The 27902-nt window shown below is 38.9% G+C and overlaps 1 protein-coding gene and 1 long non-coding RNA gene across 3 annotated transcripts; one reads left to right on the forward strand and one right to left on the reverse strand.

Annotated features, from left to right (window-relative positions):
- The first annotated feature begins 292 nt into the window (after positions 1 to 292).
- On the forward strand, positions 293 to 3749 carry LOC139758808 (uncharacterized). Its single transcript, XR_011714932.1, has 2 exons — positions 293 to 825; positions 1825 to 3749. It is a non-coding gene; the product is annotated as an uncharacterized lncRNA (long non-coding RNA).
- LOC139758807 (uncharacterized) lies at positions 3313 to 27407 on the reverse strand. Of its 2 annotated transcripts, XM_071680625.1 has the most exons (6): positions 27167 to 27407; positions 14398 to 14781; positions 14156 to 14231; positions 13987 to 14040; positions 13638 to 13730; positions 3313 to 5848 (listed from the first exon to the last, which is right to left on the reverse strand). In XM_071680625.1, exons 3-6 carry the CDS (start codon positions 14205 to 14207, stop codon positions 5655 to 5657), a joined length of 393 nt encoding a protein of 130 aa, XP_071536726.1. In that variant the 5' UTR covers positions 14208 to 14231; positions 14398 to 14781; positions 27167 to 27407; the 3' UTR covers positions 3313 to 5654. The 2 variants fall into 2 exon arrangements, 1 of the variants encoding a protein (XP_071536726.1); XR_011714931.1 differs by having other exon boundaries at positions 3313 to 13730; positions 13928 to 14040.
- Between the last annotated feature and the right edge of the window lie 495 nt (positions 27408 to 27902).

Here is a 27902-nt window from a genome sequence, read left to right on the forward strand (position 1 = left end):
GCTAGGCTAAGGGACTGTATAATAGGAAACAACTATTCGAAATACTAAGTACTCGAATACCCTTCGTCTCACTATGGTGAGCAACGGGGTCTATCGGTTGTTTCCGAACAGAACACATAGCCAGCTGAGAGCGTTTTACCGAACCTGACTGTACAACGCGGAGTTATATGAATACGAATAAAGTGTATAGGAACGCGCACCTTCATAGAACATACAAAGCTCCATCAGCCAGGATCGAACCTGGGACCCCTTGTGCAAGAGGCAGGCATGCTAACTGCTAGGCCTATAGCGGTTAGCATGCCTGCCTCTTGCACAAGGGGTCCCAGGTTCGATCCTGGCTGATGGAGCTTTGTATGTTCTATGAAGGTGCGCGTTCATATACACTTTATTCGTATTCATATAACTCCGCGTTGTACAGTCAGGTTCGGTAAAACGCTCTCAGCTGGCTATGTGTTCTGTTCGGAAACAACCGATAGACCCCGTTGCTCACCATAGTGAGACGAAGGGTATTCGAGTACTTAGTATTTTGAATAGTTGTTTCCTATTATACAGTCCCTTAGCCTAGCGGTTAGCATGCCTGCCTCTTGCACAAGGGGTCCCAGGTTCGATCCTGGCTGATGGAGCTTTGTATGTTCTATGAAGGTGCGCGTTCATATACACTTTATTCGTATATATTTGTGTGTGTGCATGTATTTGAGCTGGGACTATAGGGTTGTAGGTACAGGGAGAAGAGGATCTGGAGAGTTTTGATTGGCAGGAACAAAGCAAGATGTCGAGGAACCTAGCTGTCCCAGGCGCAAGCAGATCCCAGTGTCACTAAAACTGGTAAGACATGCAACTTGTAATGGTTTTCTGATATCTTGCATAATTATGTTTCTGAAAGACTTGGTTATAAAGATTAAGATGTGTCCATATCTCATATCTATCTAGGTAGTCGGTAGTGTGCTGGTTCCCGGTGATTTTTTTCCCCCCATGACTGCCTATATTACCCAATATTCCTTTCTTTTCTAGAAAAGTCTATCTACATCTCTGATGCCCATTCCTTCAGGGAACTGGCATCAAGTAGGGTGGCCAAGGCAGGAATCTCTACTTATCCCCATTCTAATGTACATCCCTTACATACACCATTCATTGCATTCATCCTCCATTTCCCTCCCTCCTGTACTCTTCCATTCCATGTTACAGATGGTCTTCCTCTTATGCCAACCCCTTTAATTGTATTGTTACACACCCTCCTCGTAAATTTCCTATTTTGCATTCTTTCCACATGCCTAAACCACCTCAACTCACCCAGTCTACTACTCCATAATTCATTCCCTTTGCATTCCTTGATATATCAAATCTCTTGTTACTTCAGTCCGTCTAGTCATATTACATTCCCCTCTCAAATAACTCATATCCACAGCTTGGGTTTTTTACCTGTAACTCATCCCATGTCCATGTTTTGGCTGCATATGCCGAGGTCAGGGGGACTATGCTGTCTCTTAATCCCTTCCCCACTTCCATGCTCTATAGATGCCTCTTACCCTTATTATTCTAGAAAGGGACCCATTTACTCTTCTACCCTGTACTGCTCTCTTCCTTATATATTTCTCTTCCCTCGTCCAAATATCTTAAAAATATGCCAGAGAGGGAGGTGCATGCAGTGAATACATTGAATCATCCTTTGGGAAAAATAAAATTTTTCACCCCTTTTCTACATTTTCTGTGGGTGGCACAGTCTAAGGTCAGATGCATGCTGTGGATCATGACTGTCATGTGCTTATGAAGGGTAACCAGGGGTAGCAACACTACTACTATTCTGGGTGTCTTCATCTTCCTCAGGTACAGCCACAAGTAAAGCGAATTCAGTGGAAGTCGTTATCCAGCAAGGCAAGGATGTGAAGTGGTGGTATGGCCAGTTGAGTTTATGAGCAAAACATAGTGGATCAGGAGGAGATAGGAAGAGGAATCAATCAAGTTAAAACCAAGATGTAGCCAGCCCCAGGACTCCACACCCGTTTGCTGAATGATGTTGACAAAATGTCATTGGTATCAACTATTCAACACAATGAAAACAGGACAGTGAAAACCAAAAAATTTGAGCTTTTTAAGAAAATCTTGTGTGTCCAAGTTAATTGCCTTGGGTCTTCAGCTCAGATTTTCTTTTTAATTCACGGTTATAAGTGTTATTTACTATGTTGCTACAGGATCTTGGAAAAACTTTATTCAGCTCTCTATGGGCCCATTAAAATTTTCTAGACCAAAGATCAACATGGTGAATAACTCCTACAATGAGAATTAAAAGAAAATCTATGAAAACTCAGGGCTATAGCCTTGCATTTTTGGACAATTATCATGACACCTTAGATTTCCTTTACTTCACGAATGGTGCTTTTCATTGTGCTGAATACAAATCTGGAATGTAAAAGGAATAAATGGGCCCATGAGCTTGGCTGCTATCTCATGTAATTAACATTCAAACTATGACTTTATTAGTCATAGTTTGAATGTTAATTACATGACTTGGCGAGTATACAAGATTTTGGGCCCAAGATTGTAAGTAGTGATTATCCCTATGGTGAGAATTCAATGAAATTCAGTGGAAATCCAAGGCTATAGCGTAACATTTCAGATTCATCTTGACCTCCTTGGATTTCAATAAAAATCACATGAGGTGGGCTTCTCATTTTCTTGAAAATCAGTGGGTGTTAGCTCGGATTTTTTTTTTTTTTTTTTACTTCTCAGTTTTGTTATTTACCAAGTTGATAATAGGATCTTGGGTCTAAAAACTTTTTTCAGCTCTTTGTGGATCCATTACCTTGGCTGTTATCCTGTGGATTAATTATAGTTTAAATAAAATAAAATTTTTTAGACCAAATATCAACATGGTGAATAACTCCTATGTTGAGAATTAAAAGAAAATTATGAAAACTCAGGGCTATAGCCTTGCATTTTTTAGATTTCCTTTACTTCACAAATGGTGCTTTTCATTGTGCTGAATACAAATCTGGAATGTAAGAGGAATAAATGGGCCCAAAGTCTTGTATACTCACCATGACATGTAATTAACATTTGAACTATGACTTTATTAGTCATAGTTTGAATGTTAATTACATATGGTGAGTATACAAGATTTTGGGCTCAAGATTGTAGGTAGTTATTATCCCTACGGTAAGAATTCAATGAAAATGGGTGAAAACCCAAGGCCAGAGCCTATCATTTCAGATCTATCTTGACCACCTTATATTTATAGAAAATCACTTGAGGTGGAGCTTCTCTATCCTGAAAATTGTTGAAAACCCAAGGCTGTAGCCTATTTAATTTATCCCCCCCCCCCCCCCCCCCCCCCCCGTTTTCTATAAAAATCACATGAGGTAGCAGTTCTCAATATCCTAAAAATTAGTGAAGACCCAAGCCTAGCTTTTCAAATTCATCTTGACCACCTTGTATTTCTATAAAAATCAAATTTACATACCATTAAAAATTCAGTGAAAACTCAAGGATGTAGCTTAGGATATCAGACTTGAGATGTGGCTTTATATATATTGAATGAAATCTGAGGCAAAATTATAATTATGGCCATCTAACTTTCTTTTAACCCTGTATATTAATTGGTTGTAGTTCAAATGTTAAAAAAAACAACTGATAGCTGTAAAAAATATATTTCCTCTTCATTTGTCCTGAACAAGAATTTTGGTTTAATTTTTTTTATGCAATGTATTAAAAATGTATAGCTGAAAGTTGAATAAAATTTGTAATGTGAAAAATTTTCTGAACCCAAAGTTTTCAAGAGTGCACAACAACTGTAGGTGAAAAAAAAATGGGCTTTAAAAAATTAAATGTAGAAATATGTTTTTACACAAGATCTTTTAAATAAATCAAATGGTGAAAATTAGCCTTAGAGCATTTTGGGCAATTATCTTACTATATAGATTTCCTTTAAAACCACAAAAATGCCAAACAAGAATCAATGTAAAAACCTTGATTTTGGTTATTTACTTTTTGCCAAGGGTAAAAAAATATAGAGAATTTGACAAGAATTAATCAAAATCCCCATGGTATGTGTGGAAAATCTGTGAAAACTTGATAATGCCTTATATTTCCTTAAAACCTCACAAGTGGGCCTTTTCATTGTGCTGAATTAGAATCTACAAGTCTGAAGGCTTCATTTTTGGTTTTTACCTTAGTTATGATTAAAAGGTAATGACTAATAAGTCATTTTCTTAAAAACCTCACAAAAGCTTTTTGTCCTGACTATATCCCATAAATACACATGCACACGCTTGCCTTCATCCATTCCCAGCACCTACCTGCCCCACAGGAAACAGCAATGCAATGCTGTTTCCTGTGGGGCAGGTAGGTGCCAGGAAACAGACAAAAAAGGCCACATTCAAGTCTCTAGCTGTCATGTGTAATGCACTGAGACCATGGCTCCCTTTCCATGGTTTACCCCAAACATTTCTCATCCACTGGTTCAGTCCATCGATAGCACGTTGGCCCCTATCATTCCAATTCACCCTATTCCTTGTGCGCCTCTCAACCCCATCACTCAAAATCTTTTTCACTCCATCATTCCACCTCCAATTTGGTTTCCCACTTCTTGTACCCTCAATCTCTGACAAATATATCCTCTTTGTCAACCTTTCCTCATTCATTCTTTCCATATGGAGACAAGACAGAAAAATTCAGCTAAATCTTAATACAGAATCAAATTAAGATTAGATCTTAAATATATGAGCTACACACATTCAAATATTCGACACTTAATCATTAATCATAAAGCTCAATACTTAAAACCAAGTAAATGTCAAAGGGTTGACGTACAAACTAGCCTGATACACAACACAGAAAATTACAGCTTAACCCTAAGCCTTGGTCTGCGGATCCTTTGTACTACAACAAAAGGAATAGGCAGGGACGATGGTAAGGAATGGGGAGCAAAGATAAAAATAACATAGGGAAGGACAGAGGGAGAGGGCTACAAACAAAGCACACTTGTTCACAGGTTATGGGCCTAGATAGAAATGTTTACGAGAGCCAAACAAAGAGGTCAAAACTAGGAGAGGTCATGTTACTGAATGATGAAATAGTAAGTAGAAGAGGGAGAGAGTGAAAGTTAAAGGGAAGGGTGGTATAGAAGCATACGAAGATTATAACCTTCCTATGTGGCCAAAACACACCTCACCAATAAATAGGTAAAATTTACAAAATTTGGTCCAATGCTATAACCTAAACAAGCTTTCAAGCTATGTCTACAAATTGATACAAACAAAGTACTAAGGGTGGTATAGAAGCATACAAAGATTATGACCTTCCTATGGGGCCAAAACAAACCTCACCAACAAAATAGGTAAAATTTACAAAATTTGGTTCAATGCTATTACCTAAACAAGCTATGTCTACAAATTGATACAAAGTACTAAATGGAAGCACCCTAGGAATTTGTACATCCAAGGGACCATCCAACATTTTCAAAAGAGGTGGACTATTGTTGTGGGGAACAATCGGCTGGATCTGTCTATCTTCTAAGTCTTGGCTGAGCAGGCCTCTTGTTAGGGCAGTGACCACCTCTGATGCAAGGACAGCCAGCACAAGGATTATGTACAACATGATCATGCCAATGTCAAAATCTTTCTAGGATTGCAGTGGTATTCCTGATCAGGTCCAACAGGTCATCTAACAGACCCAGTCAGGAGCTGGAAGATGGCTTGCTTATAGCAGTGTGATAGGCTCCATTTCACGGAACCATGGTGCCATCTTGAGAAACCACCACCAGGAAAGATATCACAAGGCAACAGCTGGATTGTTCTATGCGCACCATGCCCACACCCGGAGAACGATAAAGGGGATCTCATCCGCAGAGACACTAGTGCAGAGAAATACAAACTGTTTTAGTCCTGGGTAAGAAAACATGAGAATATTGGTTCATCCTATGCTGATCTCACTACAGGAGCTGTTGAACTGAAGTTTTGACCATTTTTCATGTGAAAGGGATAGCTGATTAACATTAAACAATTGTTTTCATGAAAATAAGGATTCCTATGAAACCATATGTAACTTTTGTGTCCCTAACAGCTACAATTAATACTAGAATAAACACAATGAGCACCAATAACAGGACCTACTACCACAGACATTTGCATCTGGGGTTTGACGGGATGACTGGCCTCACGGTGATAGCCGAATGATGGCTCTTGTCATAATGTAAATATACATACATAATTTTATCATCATGAGATTTTAGGGGGAGTACAAGTAAGGAGATTAAGGAAACAGAAGTGACACATTTCATGTTCACTCCCGAAACCTTAGAAATCTACCTCGCCTGTCACTTGGCTCAGGGGAACTGACAACTCCAAACACATAACAAGAGCAGTCACTAATGGCACAGCTCACACCTACACCAGATGTAGCATATAACTCTGGAGAGGTCAAGGGCTTATATCCATCTGAAGTTCAGACCAGCATGTTCACCTATCTAGACTCTAGAAACAACTCACAGAAGCTGTAGCAGCAATCTCTAATCCACCAGAAGATGCATCAACCCAAAAATGAGGATGCAGATCTAAATGTCAAGAAAATATCTTCAAAGTCCGATGACAGGAAATTCAACTCAAAATCATTCCAGTTAACCCCACTTGACATGCTTACCTCGTGCACCAAGGAACTCTGTCTCACACAAAACAGGCTGTCTACTCAGAGGTAAGACCATCTTAATGAGATCAACAAGTCTAGAGGTGTCAGAGTTATCACTTCCAAACAAGAACTGGACACCAAGTATTGAAAACCTATCCATTAATCCATTGCTGACACTGATTCCTCCCTCGTAAATCTTCAAATACAGTCTACATAATAAAATTTTGACAATCACATCAACTCTTGTCAAACCACACATGCTCTCCTGTGACACAATTCTGCACACCAGGAACTATACCCTTGGTAATCAAATTTCAGAATGCACCAGTGTAGTAAAATATTCTAACATGGAAGTGTTAACTGGCAACATATCCATTAATGACAAACTAACCGGCATTCAAGAATCTTGCTTTTCCATTTCTATTCATATGCACAACTGGGAGGACAGGTGCTTCCCCATTCCCTTCCCTTAATCAAGAGTTTGGGACAGTTGAAAGCAATGTGTCCTGCTTTCTGCAACAGAAGCAGGTCACTATTTTCCTATCCAGTTTGATAGGCTTATTGGTTGATTTACCACTACCAGCAGGTGTATTCTCCTAAACTTTTAATGTGAAGCTAAAAAGTTACTAGGCTGAGTCAACACGAATAATCAGGCTGGTGGGTGGCCTCACTAATTCTTGGACTCCTTCTCTGAAATAAACAAGTTAACTCCATTTGGAGCAACCTGCATAAATTGCTCAATAGAAACAATTTCTTAACTTGATCTAATGATGTGACATCACTGGCATGGACCCAGCAATGAAACATGTGGAAACTCAACCTAAGATTGTGCTTCAGCCTGATTTTACCTTCCTAAATCTACTACAGTAATGGTGACACACTAATTATCATGCATTCAAGATGGTATCTTTAACACACTGATAATCATGGATGTGATCAGTAAAAACCAATAAAACAAACAAAGTTAGCCTAACCAGTCAACTCAGAATTAAAATCTTACAAAATTATCTGGCCATTTTAGAGTCTGATCTGCATATTCAAACTGCTAAAAATTTTTGTTAATCCTCATCAAAATTAGATAACAAATGAGTAATCTTACTAATGTCAAAATGATTACGATATCTGAATTGTTACTAGTGATTTTAGGGTTACCGTGTTGTTTCTCTTAACAAACTTAACTGCTACAACTGAGCTAATCCAGCTTCATGTCCACCTTTTTTATTCTTCTCTGATCCCTTTTCATTGTCTAAACGATCTAGCACTGCATTTCATGTCTGAATTTTCTTTGTGCCTAAAGGTCTGCTATTTGAAGCTCTCTAAGTTCCAATACAATATAAGGGAATTGTGTGCAAAAGGATCTAGCCTCCTCTGGAAGGAGGTCCTCCTCCATTAAATACTCTACAACAATAACAATAATTTCTGATCTCTTATTGCAGTGGTTAAACTGGAGTTCACAGTGACACACACACATGGAGAAAGAGATCATTATCTGGGAGGGCAAATTGGGTAGATTGAAGGTATAGTAGCCCAAAAAATGTTAAATGAATGCGAGGCATGGGCTATAGATAAGGTTGTGCAGAGAAGGTTGGATCTGTTGGAAATTAAATGTTTGAGGACAATATGTGGTGAGAGGTGGTTTGATCAAGTAAGTAATGGAAGGGTAAGAGAGAGGTGTAGCATTACAGTGGTCGAGAGAGCTGAAGAGGGTGCACTGAATAGGCTTGGACATATGCAGAGAATGAGTGAGGAAAGGTTGACAAAGAGGATATACGTGTCAGAAGTGGAAGAAACAAGGAGAACAGGGAAACCAAATTGGAGATGGAAGAATGGAGTGAATTTTTTTTAACAATCGGAGTCTGAATATGCAGGAGGGTGAAAGGCACATATGGAATACAGTGAACTGGAATGATGTATACATGGGTCAACATGCTATCAATGGACTGAACTAGGGCATGTGAAGTGTCTTGGGTAAAAAACGAAAAAGTCTGTGGGGTTGGGTTGTGGATAGGAAGCTGTGGTTTCAGTGTTATACACATGACAACTAAAGAATGGATGTGAGCAAATGCAGCCTTTCTTTGTCTGTTCCTGGCACTACCTAGCTAACCTGGGAAACGGCAATCAAGTATATATATTATTCTATTATTATTATTATTATTATTATTATTATTATTATTATTATTATCATACTTGATCGCCATTTACTGCATCAGCAAGATAGCACCAGGAAACAGACGAAGAAAGACCCATCCACTCATATACACACATTCATACATACATATACAAAACATACATATACATAACAAATACATATATACATACATATATACACATGTACATATTCATACATACTTGCCTTCATCCAATTTTTCTCCATTCAATCTTACATCCCAACTAGCATGCCCTCAACCCTGCTGAACACCTTGCTCTTATTCACATTTACTCTCAACCTTCTCCTTTTACACAGTCTTCCAAACTCAGTAACCAACTTCTGCAGTTTCTCACTCAAATCAGCCACCAATGCTGTATCATCAATGAACAACTGACTCTCTTCCCAGGCCCTCTCATCCCAAACAGACTGTATATATATGTATCATAAAACTTCCAACAGCCAGGATCAAACCCGGGACTCCTGTATGGCAGGTGGGTAGCGCTCTTGTCTGCCAAGCAGGGGTCCTGGGTTCAATCCTGGCTGTTGGAGGTTTGTATGTTCTATGAAAGTGCACATTCAATATGCACTTTAAAAAAGTAAAAACTGAAGGGGAGGATTTCCAACTCCCTCCCTTTTCAGTCATCTTTTACAACACACAGAATACCATTTATTTATACCTAACCCACGACCAATTTCTGTTTCAGAGTCTTGGTGTTACCCTAGACCTCACTAAAGGTTCCTGCACGCCTTGTGCTAGGCGAGGTTTTTTCCTATACTTTTTGCTGAATGTGTATGAGATAATCATTAGTTCATGCATTAAGTACAAACATACTGAAGAAAACTGTGTAAAAAAAATATATAAAGAATACAATTTACCATACATTCATCAAGTAAGATGTATGTTTTGAACCATGAGATGCCTGATCACTCAGCTCCCTGAACTGGCGTTGTTTTAAATTGCACCCTGCTGTACTGCCAATATTTGTTACAGAATTTTTCTTAATGTATTCTGCGTAATTCATATGAAGCAGATGAATTAGTCAAGAACCAAATAAAGAGAAATGTATTACAAAAGATGCTAAAATACACTTTATCGCATCACTGAAGGCCAAAAAATACATAAAATAATCCTCAAAACTCTATGTAGGCAAGGGAAATAATGCACAGTACTGTACCAAATAATACAATAAACATCATTAAACAATGAAAATAATTCAGTAAGATATAAGATACAAAACATGCAGAAAATTATTTGACAGGTAGTTCATCTGTCCCCTGAAACTTGAACGTACTCATTACATGACCTACACTATGCCATCAATGATGCACAGATCCCACTTCCATAAATACATGTTTCTTTGTGTGCATATTAAATATTTTATATTATTCATTCATCACCTTATCTTAAACTACTAAAAAACCATACTATAAATATTAGGAAAACCATAACCAGTATAAACTAATACCCTAGCTAGTATATTTTTTATTTTATTATACTTTGTCGCTGTCTCCCGCGTTTGCGAGGTAGCGCAAGGAAACAGACGAAAGAAATGGCCCAACCCCCCCCCCCATACACATGTATATACATACGTCCACACACGCAAATATACATACCTACACAGCATACATACCTACACAGCTAGCACACACCCTAGCTAGTACTACCCTTTAAAGTGCTGTTTAATTGTAGCACTCTTGCTTGTATCTTGGAACTCTAGTTTTGATAGAAAAAAATATGATGAAATTCCATAAAAGAAGTAAAAAGTCATAAGTCTGAATACTCACAACATGCTGAGAGTAGTTCTCTTTGTTTACACTCACTCAGCCACACACACACACACACACACACGTGTATCCAATCAGTGCTGAGTGCTTTCCTCAGTTAGCACAGTATAAAAATTTGCTGTGATTACAATGTGCACAAATTCTTGCTCACTTGCTGATTTTTTTTATATTATTGTGACTATATTTTACCCATCATGTCAGAAAGATGGCCTGCAAGTTCTAGTGCTGCTAAAGCATCTAAAATGCTTTGAAAAAGCCTCCCCTTGGATGTAAAATTACAAGGTGAGGCGGTAGGAAGCTGGTGAGCGTTAGGTCAGTGATGGTTTTAAATTGGCTACATTAAAGGTTAGAACAAATATCAAGAACACACACAGAAGAAAGCTTCAGCCATAATGAACACAATAACAATGAGACTCGTTCAAGGAGCAGTTTGTCAGAAAAAATGGTAGGCAGGCTAAACAAAGCGAGGCTAAGTGGCAATAGGCTGAATGTCAGCTGTTGAGTGCTTGTCAACACACTTGATGTGTGTTACTACATCCTTTCCCTTCACCTCTCTTATCACCCCAACCCTTCTGCTTTCTCACTCCATATTTCAAAATGTTATCTAACTTAGTGTTACCAAAGAAACTGATACATTCATCATCTTACAACTTACCATAATCTCCATCATCATTACCCCTATCACCATCACCTAAATCATAATTTCAGTGATCCAAAGATGGATTACCTTCAGCCAGAGCAGAGCCATACCATATCCACTGCCTCCCTCCCACTAACAGTGTATCACTGACTTGCTGCCTCTCTCCTCATTCTTCTACAACCGTTACTATTCATCAACTAAATGTCACCCATGACAAAATTATGTACACCATTTATTTGTTCTTCAAGAATTAGTAAAGACAGGAGAGAAAGAATACCGCCCATTTATCCCCTGCATGTCATAGAAGGTGACTAAAAAGGGTGGAAGCAGGAGGCTGGAAACCATTCCCTCCAGTTTTACTTTCCCAAAAGAAGGAGCACATGATTGGGCTGAGTGGAGGTTTTTCACTCTAAGGCTCAGTCATCTGTTCTCGATGCTACCTTGCTAATTTGGGAAATAGTGAATATGAAAAAAAAAGTTTCTGTAATAGTCTAATTTATCAGTGCTTGTATCACTCATATACAATTATATATACTACCATCCCTCACTTTCTGTGTATTTATTTTCTGCAAAAACCTTGTACATAGAGAAATCACATATAGCGAACTAAAAAACATAAAGAATAATGGGATATGTGCAGCAGTTTCATGGTCAGTGGATTCTCCTGTTACCTTCACTTTACATAGCTTCTGATGTCGAATAAACTTACCTAGCCACCCTTTACTTGCATGACATTGCTTGAAATGGCTCTGGCTCAACTACGTTTTCTTCTTTATGTAAATGTTCATAAATCTTCAGTGGTTTAGACCTGAGCTGAAGGTTACCAAGGCTACTTTTCTTAAACTCTGCCTCATACTCTAAGTATAATGAGCATTTTCTGCATCTTCTTCGTAAGTGGATTTCTGAACCTCGTTGTCACCCTGGCAGACAGTGGAGCAAAGCATTCTTTTTTATGGTGCAGATTGGGTATTTACCCAGGTTGTAAGCCTGCCCAAGTGCTGATGTTTCCTCACCAGCATCAACACATCACAAGATTTCTAGCTTCATTTCTAAGGTCAGAGAGGTTCTCTTTCGTTCAACTGCTGATTCAGGGTAGGAGAAGATGTTGTTGGATATTTGGATGCCAATTAACAAACACAGCAGGTTGCAGGAAAACATTTGCAGGAATACCCAAATCACACAAGTAGAACAGGTCTACACCCATCAGTGGGGATTGCAAGACTAACCCACAGGCAGGAATGTGACACACTTCATCCTGGATCCACGCTTACTCTACTCGCCAATCCTCACTGAAGTTTTGGCACACTCTCTACTGCACACACCCTCATAGTAGTAAATTTTGACTGCATAAGGAGGTACAGGTAGAATTAGGTTCCTCGCACACATTGATCCTAAATAAAGTGAAGACTGGGTGCAAATCTCATGGGTAAAAAATAACTATCAGAAACAAATCTCCTTATATGCAATGGTATAATGTAACAGTATAAAGCCATTTCACTTAGTGCTCCATTTTCTCGGAAGATATCCAGAGCACTAACTGGGGTATTGGTGTATGCATATCTTTATACCTTACAAGCAAATATGATACACTTTACAAAAACTTGCTGTACCACCCTGATAGACTTTGCTAGCTTTAAAACCTGGCCTCAGCCTTCATCATGCGTTTTCTTTGGCATCTTTTCCCAGTACAGGCCAGTCTCTTCACAGTCCCATACCTGATCTGGTGTGTAACTTTTCTATCATTTTCTGGAGTTCCACTTTCACATGCTCTGCAGCCTCACCTGATAGAATCACATCTCTTAAGTCGATAAATCTGATAAAATTAAGAAGCCAGCCCTGGTTAGCAACATATTCTTTATCAGTGACTGTCTTACCTTCTCTCTTCATCAACTCCTTTTGAATTTTGACAGCTTTATTCTTCACCATTTGCCCATTCATAAAAAAAACTGTTACACCTGCATTCATTGCATCCTTTTAGGCATTATCCATCTTCATACATGTATGTGTTCTGAGATGTACTGCCATCTTCGAAATAGATGGTTACGAAAAGGCTTTCCTTACAGATTTGCATACTTTCTTTATGGTGCAGATGTTGCTCTTGTTAATGCCAAAACAGCAAGCAACTACTGAAGCACTAGATCCTCTCTCAAGTTCATTCGGTATTCAGCATCTTAAACTTTTCCTCTGTTAAAGGTCTTCTTTATCCTCTTGGCAGGTTCACTTGTAGTAGGAGCTCAGAGCAGTTGCCATTATATGAGCATTAGGTATCAGAAGCCTCCACATGTTATCAAATCGCAAATTCTAGCTTGATTTAAGATAGCCAAAAAAATAAAATATATATGCATAAACTGTTACAAAACTGCCTTAATAAACACTAAACATCTAACATAATACACCAACAAATATAGAAACAATGATACTGAACAGAAAGCAGTTCTACATTACATAAAGGGGATGAAACTGGATGCAAGTAGTTAGTGGCTGGCTGGCTGAATGGTGATCTACTGCACTGCCAAGGCAGATGAAACTTTTGTATCCCTGTAAACAGAACATAAAATTATTTCCAACTAAGCTTAATTTACTTATACTGACTATCATACTTTTTCATTTGTTCACTAGATTTATGTTGGGAACACATTAATTCACTTGACAACAATTGGCTATCAAAATTTACACACTTGTTTACGTATCACATGAAACTACAGTAATCAGCAGCAACATAATGCCTCACACACCCCTGTCTAACAAGCTGAATCCAAAAACTCCTGAGGAAAGGAACTTTCAGTGGACTCACCAGCAGCAACGTCATCACCATCAGCAGCAGCAGGACAAGCTTGTCCGGAGCTACCTGTAGGGAGAGACAAATTTTAGTCAATCTTGTTCACCTTTTTTTTATCATATACCTTTTCATCTCTTATTTCACTGATTTCAAAACTGGGCAGCTACATCAGCACCTTACACACCTTCACCTGCTGAGATGAATGGCCCAACCTCCACTGGACTCGGAAGAACCATCAGCACCAACTCATACTGTGGCAACTGCAATAAGGAAAGACACACATCTAGGCAAAGGCTCTTGTTATACTCTACCAGACACATGTACTGAGACAGAGAGACTAAGCCACTCAAGTTCTTTCTTCTTTTTTTTTTATTAATATTACTTACATCTCAAGTGACTTATTTCAAAATTCTATAAAAAACTAACCTCTTACAAAGTGTAAGCATAAAGTGATCATCCTCTGCTTCTGCAATGCCAAGGTCTTGTCCAGGCATCTGATGCACGTGCTGCTGCACTGACGGATGTTGTCCAATCACTTCCATTGCCCTCTCCATGTCATGTTTCTTCTCTATTAAATACTTATATAAATTTTGTGAATTATCATGACTCCACTGTACTTGCTGGATAGTTATGCATAATTCTGACTGGTACTAGAGGCTGGAAGTGCAAAAATGTATGAGTGGCAAACAACGCATCCTCACACTTTGAATGCCAGCGGAGAGCTGATGTGGTGGGCAGAGTGGCATACACAGCAATGGCATCCCACAATGCATGGCCATCTTGACTCACACTGTATTGCGATGGCTTGTGCTGTAGTAAGAGAAAATAGGAGTAATCTAAGTGTTCATTCAATAAAAAGATTTATATATCTAATCATTGAATATATACATATATATCTGTGTGTGTGTGTGTGTGTGTGTGTGTGTGTGTGTGTGTGTGTGTGTGTGTGTGTGGTGTGAGGTGGTTTGATCGAGTAAGTAATGAAAGGGTGAGAGAGATGTGTGGAAATAAAAAGAGTGTGATTGAGAGAGCAGATGTTGTGTTGAAATGGTTGGGACATATGGAGAGAATGAGTGAGGAAAGATTGACAGAGGATATATGTGTCAGAAGTGGAGGGAACAAGAAGCAGCAAACCAAATTGGAGGTGGGAGGATGGAGTGAAAAAGATTTTGAGCGATCGGGGCCTGAACAAACAAGAAGGGGAGAGGCATGCAAGGAATAAAGTGAAATGGAACGATGTGGCATACCAGGGTAGACGTGCTGTCAATGGAGTGAACCAGGGCATGTGAAACATCTGGGGTAAACCACAGAAAGGTCTGTAGGATCTGGATGTAGATAGGGAGCTGTGATTTCGGTGTATTACACATGACAGATAAAGAGTGATTGTGAATGAATGCAGCCTTTTTTGTCTGTTTTCCTGGTGCTGCCCCACTGAAACAGGGTAGCGATGCTGTTTCCTGTGGGGCGGGGTAGTGCCAGGAATGGATGAAGGCAAGCGCATATGAATATGTACATGCGTACATATGTATATATCTGTAAGTGTATGTATACATGTATATGTTGATATGTATACATGCGTGTATGGGCATTTATTCTTTTTTTACTATATTTTGTCGCTGTTTCCCGCATTAGCGAGGTAGTGCAAGGAAACAGACGAAAGAATGGCCCAACCCACCCACATACACATGTATATACATAAATGCCCACAGACACACATATACATACCTATACATTTCAACATATACATACATATACATACACAAACATATACACGTATACACATGTACATTTTCATACATGCTGCCTTCATCCATTCTCACCGCCACCCTGCCACATATGAAATGCCCCCCCCCCGTGTGCACATGAGGTAGCACTAGAAAAGGACAACGAAGCCCACATTTGTCTACACTCAGACCCTAGCTGTCATGTGTAATGCAATGAAACCACAGCTCCCTTTCCACATCCAGGCCCCACAAAACTCCATGGTTTTCCCCAGACGCTTCACATGCCCTGGTTCAATCCACTGACAGCACGTCAAGCCCGGTATACAACATCGTTCCAGTTCACTCTATTCCTTACATGCCTCTCACCCTCCTGCATGTTCAGGCCCCGATCACTCAAAATCTCCCTCACTCCATCCCTCCACCTTCAAATTGGTCTCCCACCTCTCCTCGATCCCTCCACCTCTGACACACATCCTCCCTGTCAATCCCTCCTCACTCACTCTCTCCACATGACCAAACCACTTCAACACACCCTCCTCTGCTCCCTCAACCACACTGCCCTTCCACCACCACACATAATTCCCACCCCCTCACTACCCACTTGATCAAACCACCTCACACCACACACTGTCCTCAAACATCTCACCTCCAACACATCCACCCTCCTCCGCACAACCCCACCTACCGCCCATGCCCACAACCACCCAACATTGCTGGAAGCACCATTCCCCCAATCATACCCACCTCTGTTCTTCAAGACAATGTTCCCGCCTTCCACACACTCCCCAACACTCCCAGAACCCTACCCCACCCTGCAACTCACCCCAGCTTCCATGGTTCCAACCACCACCAAATCCACTCCCAGACATCCAAAACACCCGACCTCCTTAAGCCTTTCTCCACTCAAACTTACCGCCCAATTTACTTGTCCCTCAACCCCACTGAACCCAACAACCTTGCTCCTACCCACACCCACTCTCAGCTTTCTTCTTTCACACACTTCACCAAACTCAGTCATCAACTTCTGCAGCTTCCCACCTGGATCAGCAACCAGCGCTGTATCATCAGCGAACAACAACTGACTCACTTCCCAAGCCCTCTCATCCACAACAGACTGCATACTCACCTCTCTCTCCAAAACTCCTGCACTCACCTTCCCAACAACACCATCCATAAACAAATTAAACAACCATGGAGACATCATGCACCCTTGCCGCAAAACGACATTCACTGGGAACCAATCACTTTCCTCTCTTCCTAATCGTACACATGCCTTACATCCTCGATAAAAGGTTTTCACTGCTTCTAGCAACTTACCTCCCACACCATATACTCTTAATAACTTCCACAGAGCATCTCTATCAACTATCATATGCCTTCTCCAGATCCATAAATGCTAGATACAAATCCATCTGCTTTTCTAAGTATTTCTCACATACATTCTTCAAAGCAAACACTTGATCCACACATCCTCTACCACTTCTGAAACCACACTACTCCTCCCCAATCTGGTACTCTGTACATGCCTTCACCCTCCCATATAATTTCCCAGGAATACTCAACAAACTTATACCTCTGTAATTAGAACACTCATCTTTATCCCCTTTGCCTTTGTACAGTGGCACGATACATGCATTCTGCCAAGCCTAATGCACTTTACCATGAGCCATACATACATATATTGAATATCCTCACCAACCAATCAACAACATAGTCACCCCTTTTTTTGATAAATTCCACAGCAATACCATCCAAACCCACCACCTTGCCAGCTTCCATCTTCTGCAAAGCTTTCACTACTCTGTTTACCAAATCATTCTTCCTGACCCCCTCACTTTGCACACCACCTCGACCAAAGCACCCTATATCTGCCACTCTATCATCAAACACATTCAACAAACCCTCAAAATACTCACTCCATCTCCCTCTCACTTCACCATCACTTGTTATTACCTTCCCATTTGCCACCTTTCACCGATGTTCCCATTTGTGTATATATATACATATATACATGTATATATAAGTGGATGGGCCATTCTTTGTCTGTTTCTTTGAGCTACTTCGCTGATGCAGGAAACAGCGATTAGGTATAATATTAATGATAACTAATATATATCATATTTATTTATCAATTTATTATACTTTGTCGCTGTCTCCCACATTAGGAAGATAGCACAAGAAAACAGACGAAAGAATGGCCCAACCCATCCACATACACATGTATATACATACATGTCCACACACGCACATATACATACCTATACATTTCAACGTATACATATATTTACATATACAGATGTATACATATATACACATGTACATAATAAATAAATTTTATTCATTTATTCATTTATCATACTTTGTTGCTGTCTCCTGCATTAGCGAGGTAGCGCAAGAAAACAGACGAAAGAATGGCCCAACCCACCCACATACACATGTATATACATACACGTCCACACATGCACATATACATACCTATACATTTCAACATATACATATAAATATACAGACGTATACATATATACACATGTACATAATTTGTACTTGCTGCCTTTATTCTTTCCCATTGCCACCCAGGAAATACATATACAGACGTATACATATATAAACATGTACATAATTCGTACTTGCTGCCATTATTCTTTCCCATCGTGGTTGAGAGAGCAGAAGAGGGTGTTTTGAAATGGTTTGGGCACATGGAGAGAATGAGTGAGGAAAGATTGACCAAGAGGATATATGTGTCGGAGGTGGAGGGAACGAGGAGAAGAGGGAGACCAAATTGGAGGTGGAAAGATGGAGTGAAAAAGATTTTGTGTGATCGGGGCCTGAACATGCAGGAGGGTGAAAGGAGGGCAAGGAATAGAGTGAATTGGAGCGATGTGGTATACCGGGGTTGACGTGCTGGCAGTGGAGTGAATCAAGGCATGTGAAGCGTCTGGGGTAAACCATGGAAAGCTGTGTAGGTATGTATATTTGCGTGTGTGGACGTATGTATATACATGTGTATGGGGGTGGGTTGGGCCATTTCTTTCGTCTGTTTCCTTGCGCTACCTCGCAAACGCGGGAGACAGCGACAAAGCAAAAAAAAAAAAAAAAATGTCTGTGTATGTATACGTTGAAATGTATAAGTATGTATATGTGCGTGTGTGGGCATTTATGTATATACATGTGTATGTGGGTGGGTTGGGCTATTCTTTCGTCTGTTTCCTTGCGCTACCTCGCTAATGCGGGAGACAGTGTCAAAGTATACTATATGTATATAATATATACTGCTGTGCAGTCTTAAAGGTAGCATATCCTTCTATATCTGCTTCACTGTTCCAGTAAAATTCATATGGAGTATGCTTTAATCTGTGATATAATGTACACATCAATACATCTAGTTTTGATTCTGACATTTTCAGTTAATAAATTCTTTGCATTCATGTATCATATTTTTTTCTTGCTTATTCTTAACTGAATAATATATTTCCTCATCAGATCTGGTTTGTTTGTCAATATCACTATTTACAAATTGTTTTGCTTTACATTTTTCGGTGCATTAAATTTCTTGCGAGTTCCATTAATACACTAAAAAATGGTTTGTATTTGTGTTGTCATTAATTTCATCTATATATCTCATGGTTCCATTCCTGTTAGTTCAGTCACCTCTCATTCTCTGTTCCTTTGTTCCCATCCCTCTTCATCTCCAATGTTCTTCCCTCATGACCTTTGCATCCAATCTAGTTTTCCATCTTTCTTGCTTATAGGGATTTGCTAACTCATCTTTATTTCTCACTAAACTACTAATCACTATTAATTCCCACATTTTTATGGTTGTTGACAAGGACTTTAACCAAATGGAAGTGTGTATCTACAAAACCTGTATGCATCAAAATGCCTGCATACTATGGGATGCTTAAATTCACATTCAGTTTTTCCTACAGCCTTTATTACTGTAGCTTCCATAATAGTGCATCCATGTACACAGTTTCGAAAGTTTTTTCCTGCATTTATTACCAAATTTGCACTTCCCTCTCATACAATGCCTTATATTACTTCAATCTCTAGTTTAATCCATTCCTCATGTCCTGACTTTTCCTTCTTCCCCTTACTTCACCTTTATTTCTCCATAATTCTATGTTGATTTTCTCCTCATATTCCCCACTTCATCAAACCTACCCATTTTAGAGGTGCTACACTGACTGACCTGAGATATTATGGCTTAAATTTCTTTAATTTCATTTCTACCATTTTCAAGTTTTATATAATTTTCTTTCTCTTCATCTCACTATCTGATCATGTCTCATATCATTTTTCATTTCCTCTGTAAGGAAGTTAATTTTGTATACTCATATAAGATTAGCAGGACTAATCTATAATCATGTCTGTCAACTTTTATACAGTCACACATTGCAGTGAAGCATTTCATACATCTGACTGTATGTTGTTATACTCTACTGCCTGTATACCCGTTTGCTACGGTGACCACATTAACTAGTTAGCAGTGCTTCCACTTTTATCACTGGCACTCCACCTAACCATCCTTTGTTCTTTGCTCATTTCTTCTGGATACTTTGTTATTCAGGAATTTTGCTGACTTTTTCAGAAAAACATAAACTAATCTTTTAAGTCTATGTATTTTTTCATCATCTCAGTTACTGTGCTTTCAGCAGATTCATTTACCCCTATACCATTTGATTAGCTTCCTAATATCAACTTTTGCATCATCACTCAATCTAACAAATATTCTTTATTTCTCCATCTGTCATTTGACATCATACGGTAAGCCTTCATAGATGAGGTTGCTCAATTCAGTTCAGCTGTACATCAGAAGGCTTCACCTTTTCATCAGTCCCTCCCTGTGTATCAATTTATCTATTACTACTTGTAATCTAGTTTGAACTAAAAAAGTAATACGTCTTATGTCCTTTGTAGATTTTTTGGTTATGTCTTTTAATTGTGAGTATATGTTTTATGTCCTTTGTAGATTTTTGGTTATGTCTTTTAATTGTGAGTATTCAAAATCCATTCATCTATTAATAACTTTCTTAACTGAATGAAAAGCCTGACTGAACTCTAATGATTTTGTTACCGATGGTTGTCTCTTTTCATAACTAGTCTCTATGAAGTATGAAAGAATGAATATATTGTTTTTATTTTGTCCTCCATCAGTAAATTGACGTTGATTCTCTTGACTCCATTACTCATAAATAAGTTTTCAATCTGTTTTCTGGCACCACTTCAATACACTCCCTTATTTCTTCTTTCCACATAGTTCAGTGTTCCAAGTGGACCTCTACATTCTTCTCTGATGCTATCTTTACAAATTACAAAATTATTTCCAATTCCATGTAACATGTTATTCTCATAATATCTTTCAAAGTAACCTCTACTGCTTTCTCAACTTCATATGAAGTTGATATCATTTCCATGTTCTCAACAATGCCATTCCAAACATTTTCTTGCTAAAGTTCTACCTTATCTACTAGTAACTCTTCTTGTTCATCATACAGCTTTTATTTTTACTTTCTCTCCTCACTTTATTTATAAATTTCCACACTGACATCGTCAAACAATTTCCCTCATTTTTTCTTTTGTTATTTTTTACATGTCTGTATAATTTTTTCTTTTCTCTCCAACTGCAGTATATCATTTTGTTCTATCTAAAATAATTCCCCTCTCCTTCATTATGCACATTCCTTCTCTGCTTAGTTTCTTCCTCATCATTTTTCCTTGTCTTGTACTTTTCTTCGTCCATAGTTATTCAATTTTTCTTTCAAATGTATTCCTCCTTCTTCTGTATACATCCATTAGCTTTTTATCTGCATGCTTTTAGTAATTCGTCTTGGTGACTCATGTATTTCATTATTCTTCAGCTTACTTCTACTTTGTAAGTGAAACATCATTGAATCTTTGTCTGTTTTTCAGTACTCCTTCATTTCCCTTGCTTTACTTTCGTATTTCTTATCTATAGTCTTTACAATCAATTCTACTTGTACCTTGGTCTAACTGATAAAACATATATCGTAAAGGTCTTTATCTGTAGGTATACTTTTATACACATCATGCATTTACTTGATACCACCAGTACATAATCTATTGTTCTCATATACTCCACACATACTCCTGTATGCAATATGGGTCATTATTTAGCATTACAGTCCACAGACTTCCATCCATTCCAGTAGCATTCCTTTAAAACCTATGTGTCTGTTGAAGTCTCCAAAGAATCATTAGGGAACAACCTTTTGTTTCCTCATTGTATCTCTCAACCTCCTATTTCATTCTTCTGCTTCTCTATTATCATTTCATTCCTCCTCTCTCTCTATCATTTAGGCATATGTATCTCCAAGAATATACGTGTCATCTTTACATCTATTTTGCACTTGTTTCAAACATATCTTCACTCCTCTAACATTAATTCCCTAACCTTTCATGAACTTCCCTCATACTCTAATTCATCTTCTCTTGGGGTTCATCTTCCAGACTTTCCTTTGTGTTTCAGTACTATCCTCCTCTATCACTTTTTTATAGTGACCAACATGGCACAGGCAAATAATATACATCCCAGTCAAGGCCATCTCGGATGAAAGAAAAAAGTTACCGAGAAAGGGCTCTACAAGTACCTGAAGACCTCATGACTAAACAAGGAAGAAAATTCCACAGCTTAGCATCTTAGGTTTTGTAAGTCCTTTCATATCAATCAGCTTAATTTAAAAGTACCTGTTATCTTTATCTACACTTATGCCTAACTTCTCAGTGTATTTCTTAATAGTAAATGGTGATAAAATGGACATCAGTAAGACAGATGATAGAATATGCCGAAACTGATTCCAACTGCTTCCTAACAATAGTGTGGGATTTTTAGATGTAGCACCAGTAACTCCCTAAATTTTTAATTTTTGCAAAATGGGCAGGGCCTTGACCCTGGGAGCAATTTTACGGTAAAACACAAAAAACGAGCACTTAACAATATAATAAAAATATCATCAATGCTTTGATGTTACAAAGAAGCAAATAGTAACCACATAGAAGGGATGCTTATGGTGTCTCAACATCATTTTCTAACGCTCTCACACCATGTGCAACGACATTAGAAAAGTGACCATCCTGCAGATAGCTGACCAAAAACATCTACCTGGCACTTACTTAGAGTCTTAAGAGCTTTGCTTGGTTTGCTTGTCATTCATAAATGAAGAATTCAAGGTCAAGAAAATGCAGCGAAGTTTCAAACTAGTGAAATGCAAAAAGATGTTAAAAATTATATTAATCACAGATTCACTTTTTATGTCAAAAATTATATTAATCACAGATTCGCTTTTTAAAGAAGGAATCAATATCAATCTCTAAAAAGTCATATATGTGTACTTCCTTTTTCCTCCCTACAATCTGCCCAATAACCCTAAAGTAGGATCTAAGTTACGTATTACATAACAACAATTCCACTACTCCATTTAATTTCACGAGCAAAAGCACAAATAATGAGTCTGATTTTATCTAAAAAAAAAGAAAAAAAAAAAAATGAGCTTTTTAATGTTGAAGGCTCCAGTCATGGAAAAAAGTCCACATGAAGGCTGGGCCTTAATTGAAATATTGAGAATTATGAAGAAAAAACAAAAGACAAGGGATAGTATTTATGAATTTTTGAGGATGTGAAAGACCTGTCTTTTGAAATGTGCCACGTCATAGGTATTGGGAAAGACCTGAGAGGGTATTGAGTCACAAAGCTTTGACATGTAGGAAAAGAAGCAGCTGTCAGAAAAGGCCCATCCTTGAATTGTCAAAGGCCACACAATAATAAGCAGCTGTCAGAAAAGGCCCACCCTTGAGTTGCCAAAGGCCACACAATAATACTGTGATGAAGCAACTTGCTGTGTACTGATGTGGTATAGGTAATGGTGGGAACACGCAAGCAGCGAACTCTCTGGAGCAAAAAGCAAAGCGATACCTATAGAAGAGGGAAAGTGAACCAAAATTGCCTGAGACAGGTGATAACAAGTAGTGGTGATGTGAGAAGGAGATGGAGTGAGTATTTTGAAGGTTTGTTGAATGTGTTTGATGACAGAGTGGCAGATATAGGGTGTTTTGGTCGAGGTGGTATGCAAAGTGAGAGGGTTAGGGAAAATGATTTGGTAAACAGAGAAGAGGTAGTAAAAGCTTTGCGGAAGATGAAAGCCGGCAAGGCAGCAGGTTTGGATGGTATTGCAGTGGAATTTATTAAAAAAGGGGGTGACTGTATTGTTGACTGGTTGGTAAGGTTATTTAATGTATGTATGACTCATGGTGAGGTGCCTGAGGATTGGCGGAATGCGTGCATGGTGCCATTGTACAAAGGCAAAGGGGATAAGAGTGAGTGCTCAAATTACAGAGGTATAAGTTTGTTGAGTATTCCTGGTAAATTATATGGGAGGGTATTGATTGAGAGGGTGAAGGCATGTACAGAGCATCAGATTGGGGAAGAGCAGTGTGGTTTCAGAAGTGGTAGAGGATGTGTGGATCAGGTGTTTGCTTTGAAGAATGTATGTGAGAAATACTTAGAAAAACAAATGGATTTGTATGTAGCCTTTATGGATCTGGAGAAGGCATATGATAGAGTTGATAGAGATGCTCTGTGGAAGGTATTAAGAATATATGGTGTGGGAGGCAAGTTGTTAGAAGCAGTGAAAAGTTTTTATCGAGGATGTAAGGCATGTGTACGTGTAGGAAGAGAGGAAAGTGATTGGTTCTCAGTGAATGTAGGTTTGCGGCAGGGGTGTGTGATGTCTCCATGGTTGTTTAATTTGTTTATGGATGGGGTTGTTAGGGAGGTAAATGCAAGGGTTTTGGAAAGAGGGGCAAGTATGAAGTCTGTTGGGGATGAGAGAGCTTGGGAAGTGAGTCAGTTGTTGTTCGCTGATGATACAGCGCTGGTGGCTGATTCATGTGAGAAACTGCAGAAGCTGGTGACTGAGTTTGGTAAAGTGTGTGGAAGAAGAAAGTTAAGAGTAAATGTGAATAAGAGCAAGGTTATTAGGTACAGTAGGGTTGAGGGTCAGGTCAATTGGGAGGTGAGTTTGAATGGAGAAAAACTGGAGGAAGTGAAGTGTTTTAGATATCTGGGAGTGGATCTGGCAGCGGATGGAACCATGGAAGCGGAAGTGGGTCATAGGGTGGGGGAGGGGGCGAAAATTCTGGGAGCCTTGAAGAATGTGTGGAAGTCGAGAACATTATCTCGGAAAGCAAAAATGGGTATGTTTGAAGGAATAGTGGTTCCAACAATGTTGTATGGTTGCGAGGCGTGGGCTATGGATAGAGTTGTGCGCAGGAGGATGGATGTGCTGGAAATGAGATGTTTGAGGACAATGTGTGGTGTGAGGTGGTTTGATCGAGTAAGTAACGTAAGGGTAAGAGAGATGTGTGGAAATAAAAAGAGCGTGGTTGAGAGAGCAGAAGAGGGTGTCTTGAAATGGTTTGGGCACATGGAGAGAATGAGTGAGGAAAGATTGACCAAGAGGATATATGTGTCAGAGGTGGAGGGAACGAGGAGAAGAGGGAGACCAAATTGGAGGTGGAAAGATGGAGTGAGAAAGATTTTGTGTGATCGGAGCCTGAACATGCAGGAGGGTGAAAGGAGGGCAAGGAATAGAGTGAATTGGAGCGATGTGGTATATCGGGGTTGACGTGCTGTCAGTGGATTGAATCAGGGCATGTGAAGTGTCTGGGGTAAACCATGGAAAGCTGTGTAGGTATGTATATTTGCGTGTGTGGACGTATGTATATACATGTGTATGGGGGGGGGGGGGGGTTGGGCCATTTCTTTCGTCTGTTTCCTTGCGCTACCTCGCAAACGCGGGAGACAGCGACAAAGTATATAAAAAAAAAAAAAAAAGTTAAGACTGCTTTCGACTTGACTCTGTCAGGTAAGGATACAGAGCTAGAACCACCCCAAAATGTGTAAGCAGTACCCCATACAAGGACGAATCAATTCCTTGTACAAATGATGCAACTGTTCAGAAGAGACGTTTCGACATCTAAACGGGACAACCAGTTTCTTAAAGAGCAGACTTAACTGTTCCTGTAATGTGGGGTTTCCAAGAAAGTTTGGATGTTACAACAATACCAAGTATGTATATAAAGTCAAGAGGTGGAATTACAGAACTGTTGAAGGGGCAAGAGGCAAGAGTTGTGAGGAGTTTTTGATAAAGAGATGGGTAGAAATTGAGTCTTGCGAGACATTAAACTTAAAAGATTTTTTCTAAATCCATGTTATTCTACTTCTTTTGCTTTTACTTCTATAACCTTATCCACTATCTTTTACCCAAGCCTCCATAAGTTTCATAACAGCTATAAACTAATCAGCAATATTCTAGTTTAGGGAAACATTTTGAGACACTAGAAATCAACCAAATTTTCAAGAGTGTATCATTGTGCACAGATGATACAGGGCGTGGAGCCTCCATCAATTTCAAGATTTCATAAAGTGGGCAGGGCTTTAAAGTAGAGGTAAACTATGGGGTAAAACACTCAAATTCAGCATTGGATGGTTTAAGTAATGAATTTCTAACATTCATATCGAAATCTTACAAATACTTAATGAACAGGAAGGATGCCTATGGTGTCTCTATGTCATTTTCTGCACGGACATTAAAGTGACTATCTTGTGGATGACTGACCAAAAGCATTCACCAGACCCATGTACAAATTCTATTAAGCATTAATCAAATCATATGTTGATTCACAAACTGAATGATGTTGTAATAAGATAATAAAACGTGCTTGTACAAAGTAGAAATGACGATCACCTTTCATTACTTAAGGATTCCACCAAATACCGCAATGTCTCGCAAAGTCTAAATGCGATCTAATCCAAGATTTACAAATACACTGGGTAAGTTCAGATATCTACTTTAATCTTGAGCACAAGTTGTGAGATCTCTACTGTAAAGGATCAGACTCCTAAATCTCTTTAAGTGTCTGAACTCTGTTTATACTGACAGCCAAACGGGAATAAATGGCACATATAGGTATTCTAAATGTTTTTCATAAATGTACATAATAATATCACTATCTTACCAAAAATGTCTTCGGATCTTCACCAAATGTCTTTTATCATTGAAAGATCACATTATTTAACTTCCACACTTTACATATTATAAGACCGCTTAACCCCTTATTTTACCGATACCTCGTGACCCTACTACACATAGTTTCATGTCCAAAGGTAATCTTACAATAGCAAAAAAGACGAAACAGATCCTGGACATAACTTCTCACTGTTTCCTTTTAGTTTCTATACATGTTTTTTTCTCTCCTTTTCATCTCGGGATCTTTAAACCTCACATCCTCCTTGAAATTTATGACGAGCCCTAGTAACTTTAGACATTCTTGCTACAGAACTTTGTACATACGTCCGCTTGTCTAATCACATCCTACACATAGCCCAACCATGCATTTAGCATTAAACAAGCTGTCTCGTCCACCTTCCTCCTAAATACACACAAAAAAATTACCATAGCTGTTGTGTTGATCATTCCCTTCAGTGGGTTCTTCAGCATCCTCTTTTCCCGCCATAGCAAAGACACGGTAATCTCAGCGATCTTTTCTTTCTCTCACTTGACGTCGAGTTGTTCATTTCAATTTCCCTTGTCAACTCATGAAACAATAATCGTTGATCACTTTTTCTAGGCCAAAATATATACTACGAAATTCTAGATCTGCCGCCATGCTTGTCCAGCTTTGTTTACATTCCCAAGCGGTGCAAAATGGCGGCGGTTCCCTCAACCCGCGTAATTTGAATTCGAAACTTTCGTTAACTTCATTTTCAATATTTTCTTCCACCATTCAACTATAATTAATTTTCTTTTACACTTTTACGTAATTTGGCATCTGGCTAGATCTCTCTTATACGATAATTGTTACTAGATCGTTTAATTAACATAACTATTTTGTGACATAATCTTGCTGTTAAACACTAAACGTACAATGTAATAGCTGTCTTTGATGGGTTTCTGTAAATTGACAAAATCTTTTAAGTGCGGAGCTTCCATACACGTTGTTTAGTCGGGTGGGAGATAGGGGTAGAATGAATGTTTCTTAAGTATTTCCCGTCCATTATCACAATACATACCTGTTGTGAAGTCCCACATACTTTATGAAGTCTTTATCCCAAGTAACAGTAGTACCTTCCACAACAAGCCCTCTATGTTTTCTCCAGATTCATATGATATAATGAACTTTTTCGAATTA

Source organism: Panulirus ornatus, chromosome 31, assembly GCF_036320965.1.
Source record: "Panulirus ornatus isolate Po-2019 chromosome 31, ASM3632096v1, whole genome shotgun sequence".
NCBI lineage: Eukaryota > Metazoa > Arthropoda > Malacostraca > Decapoda > Palinuridae > Panulirus > Panulirus ornatus.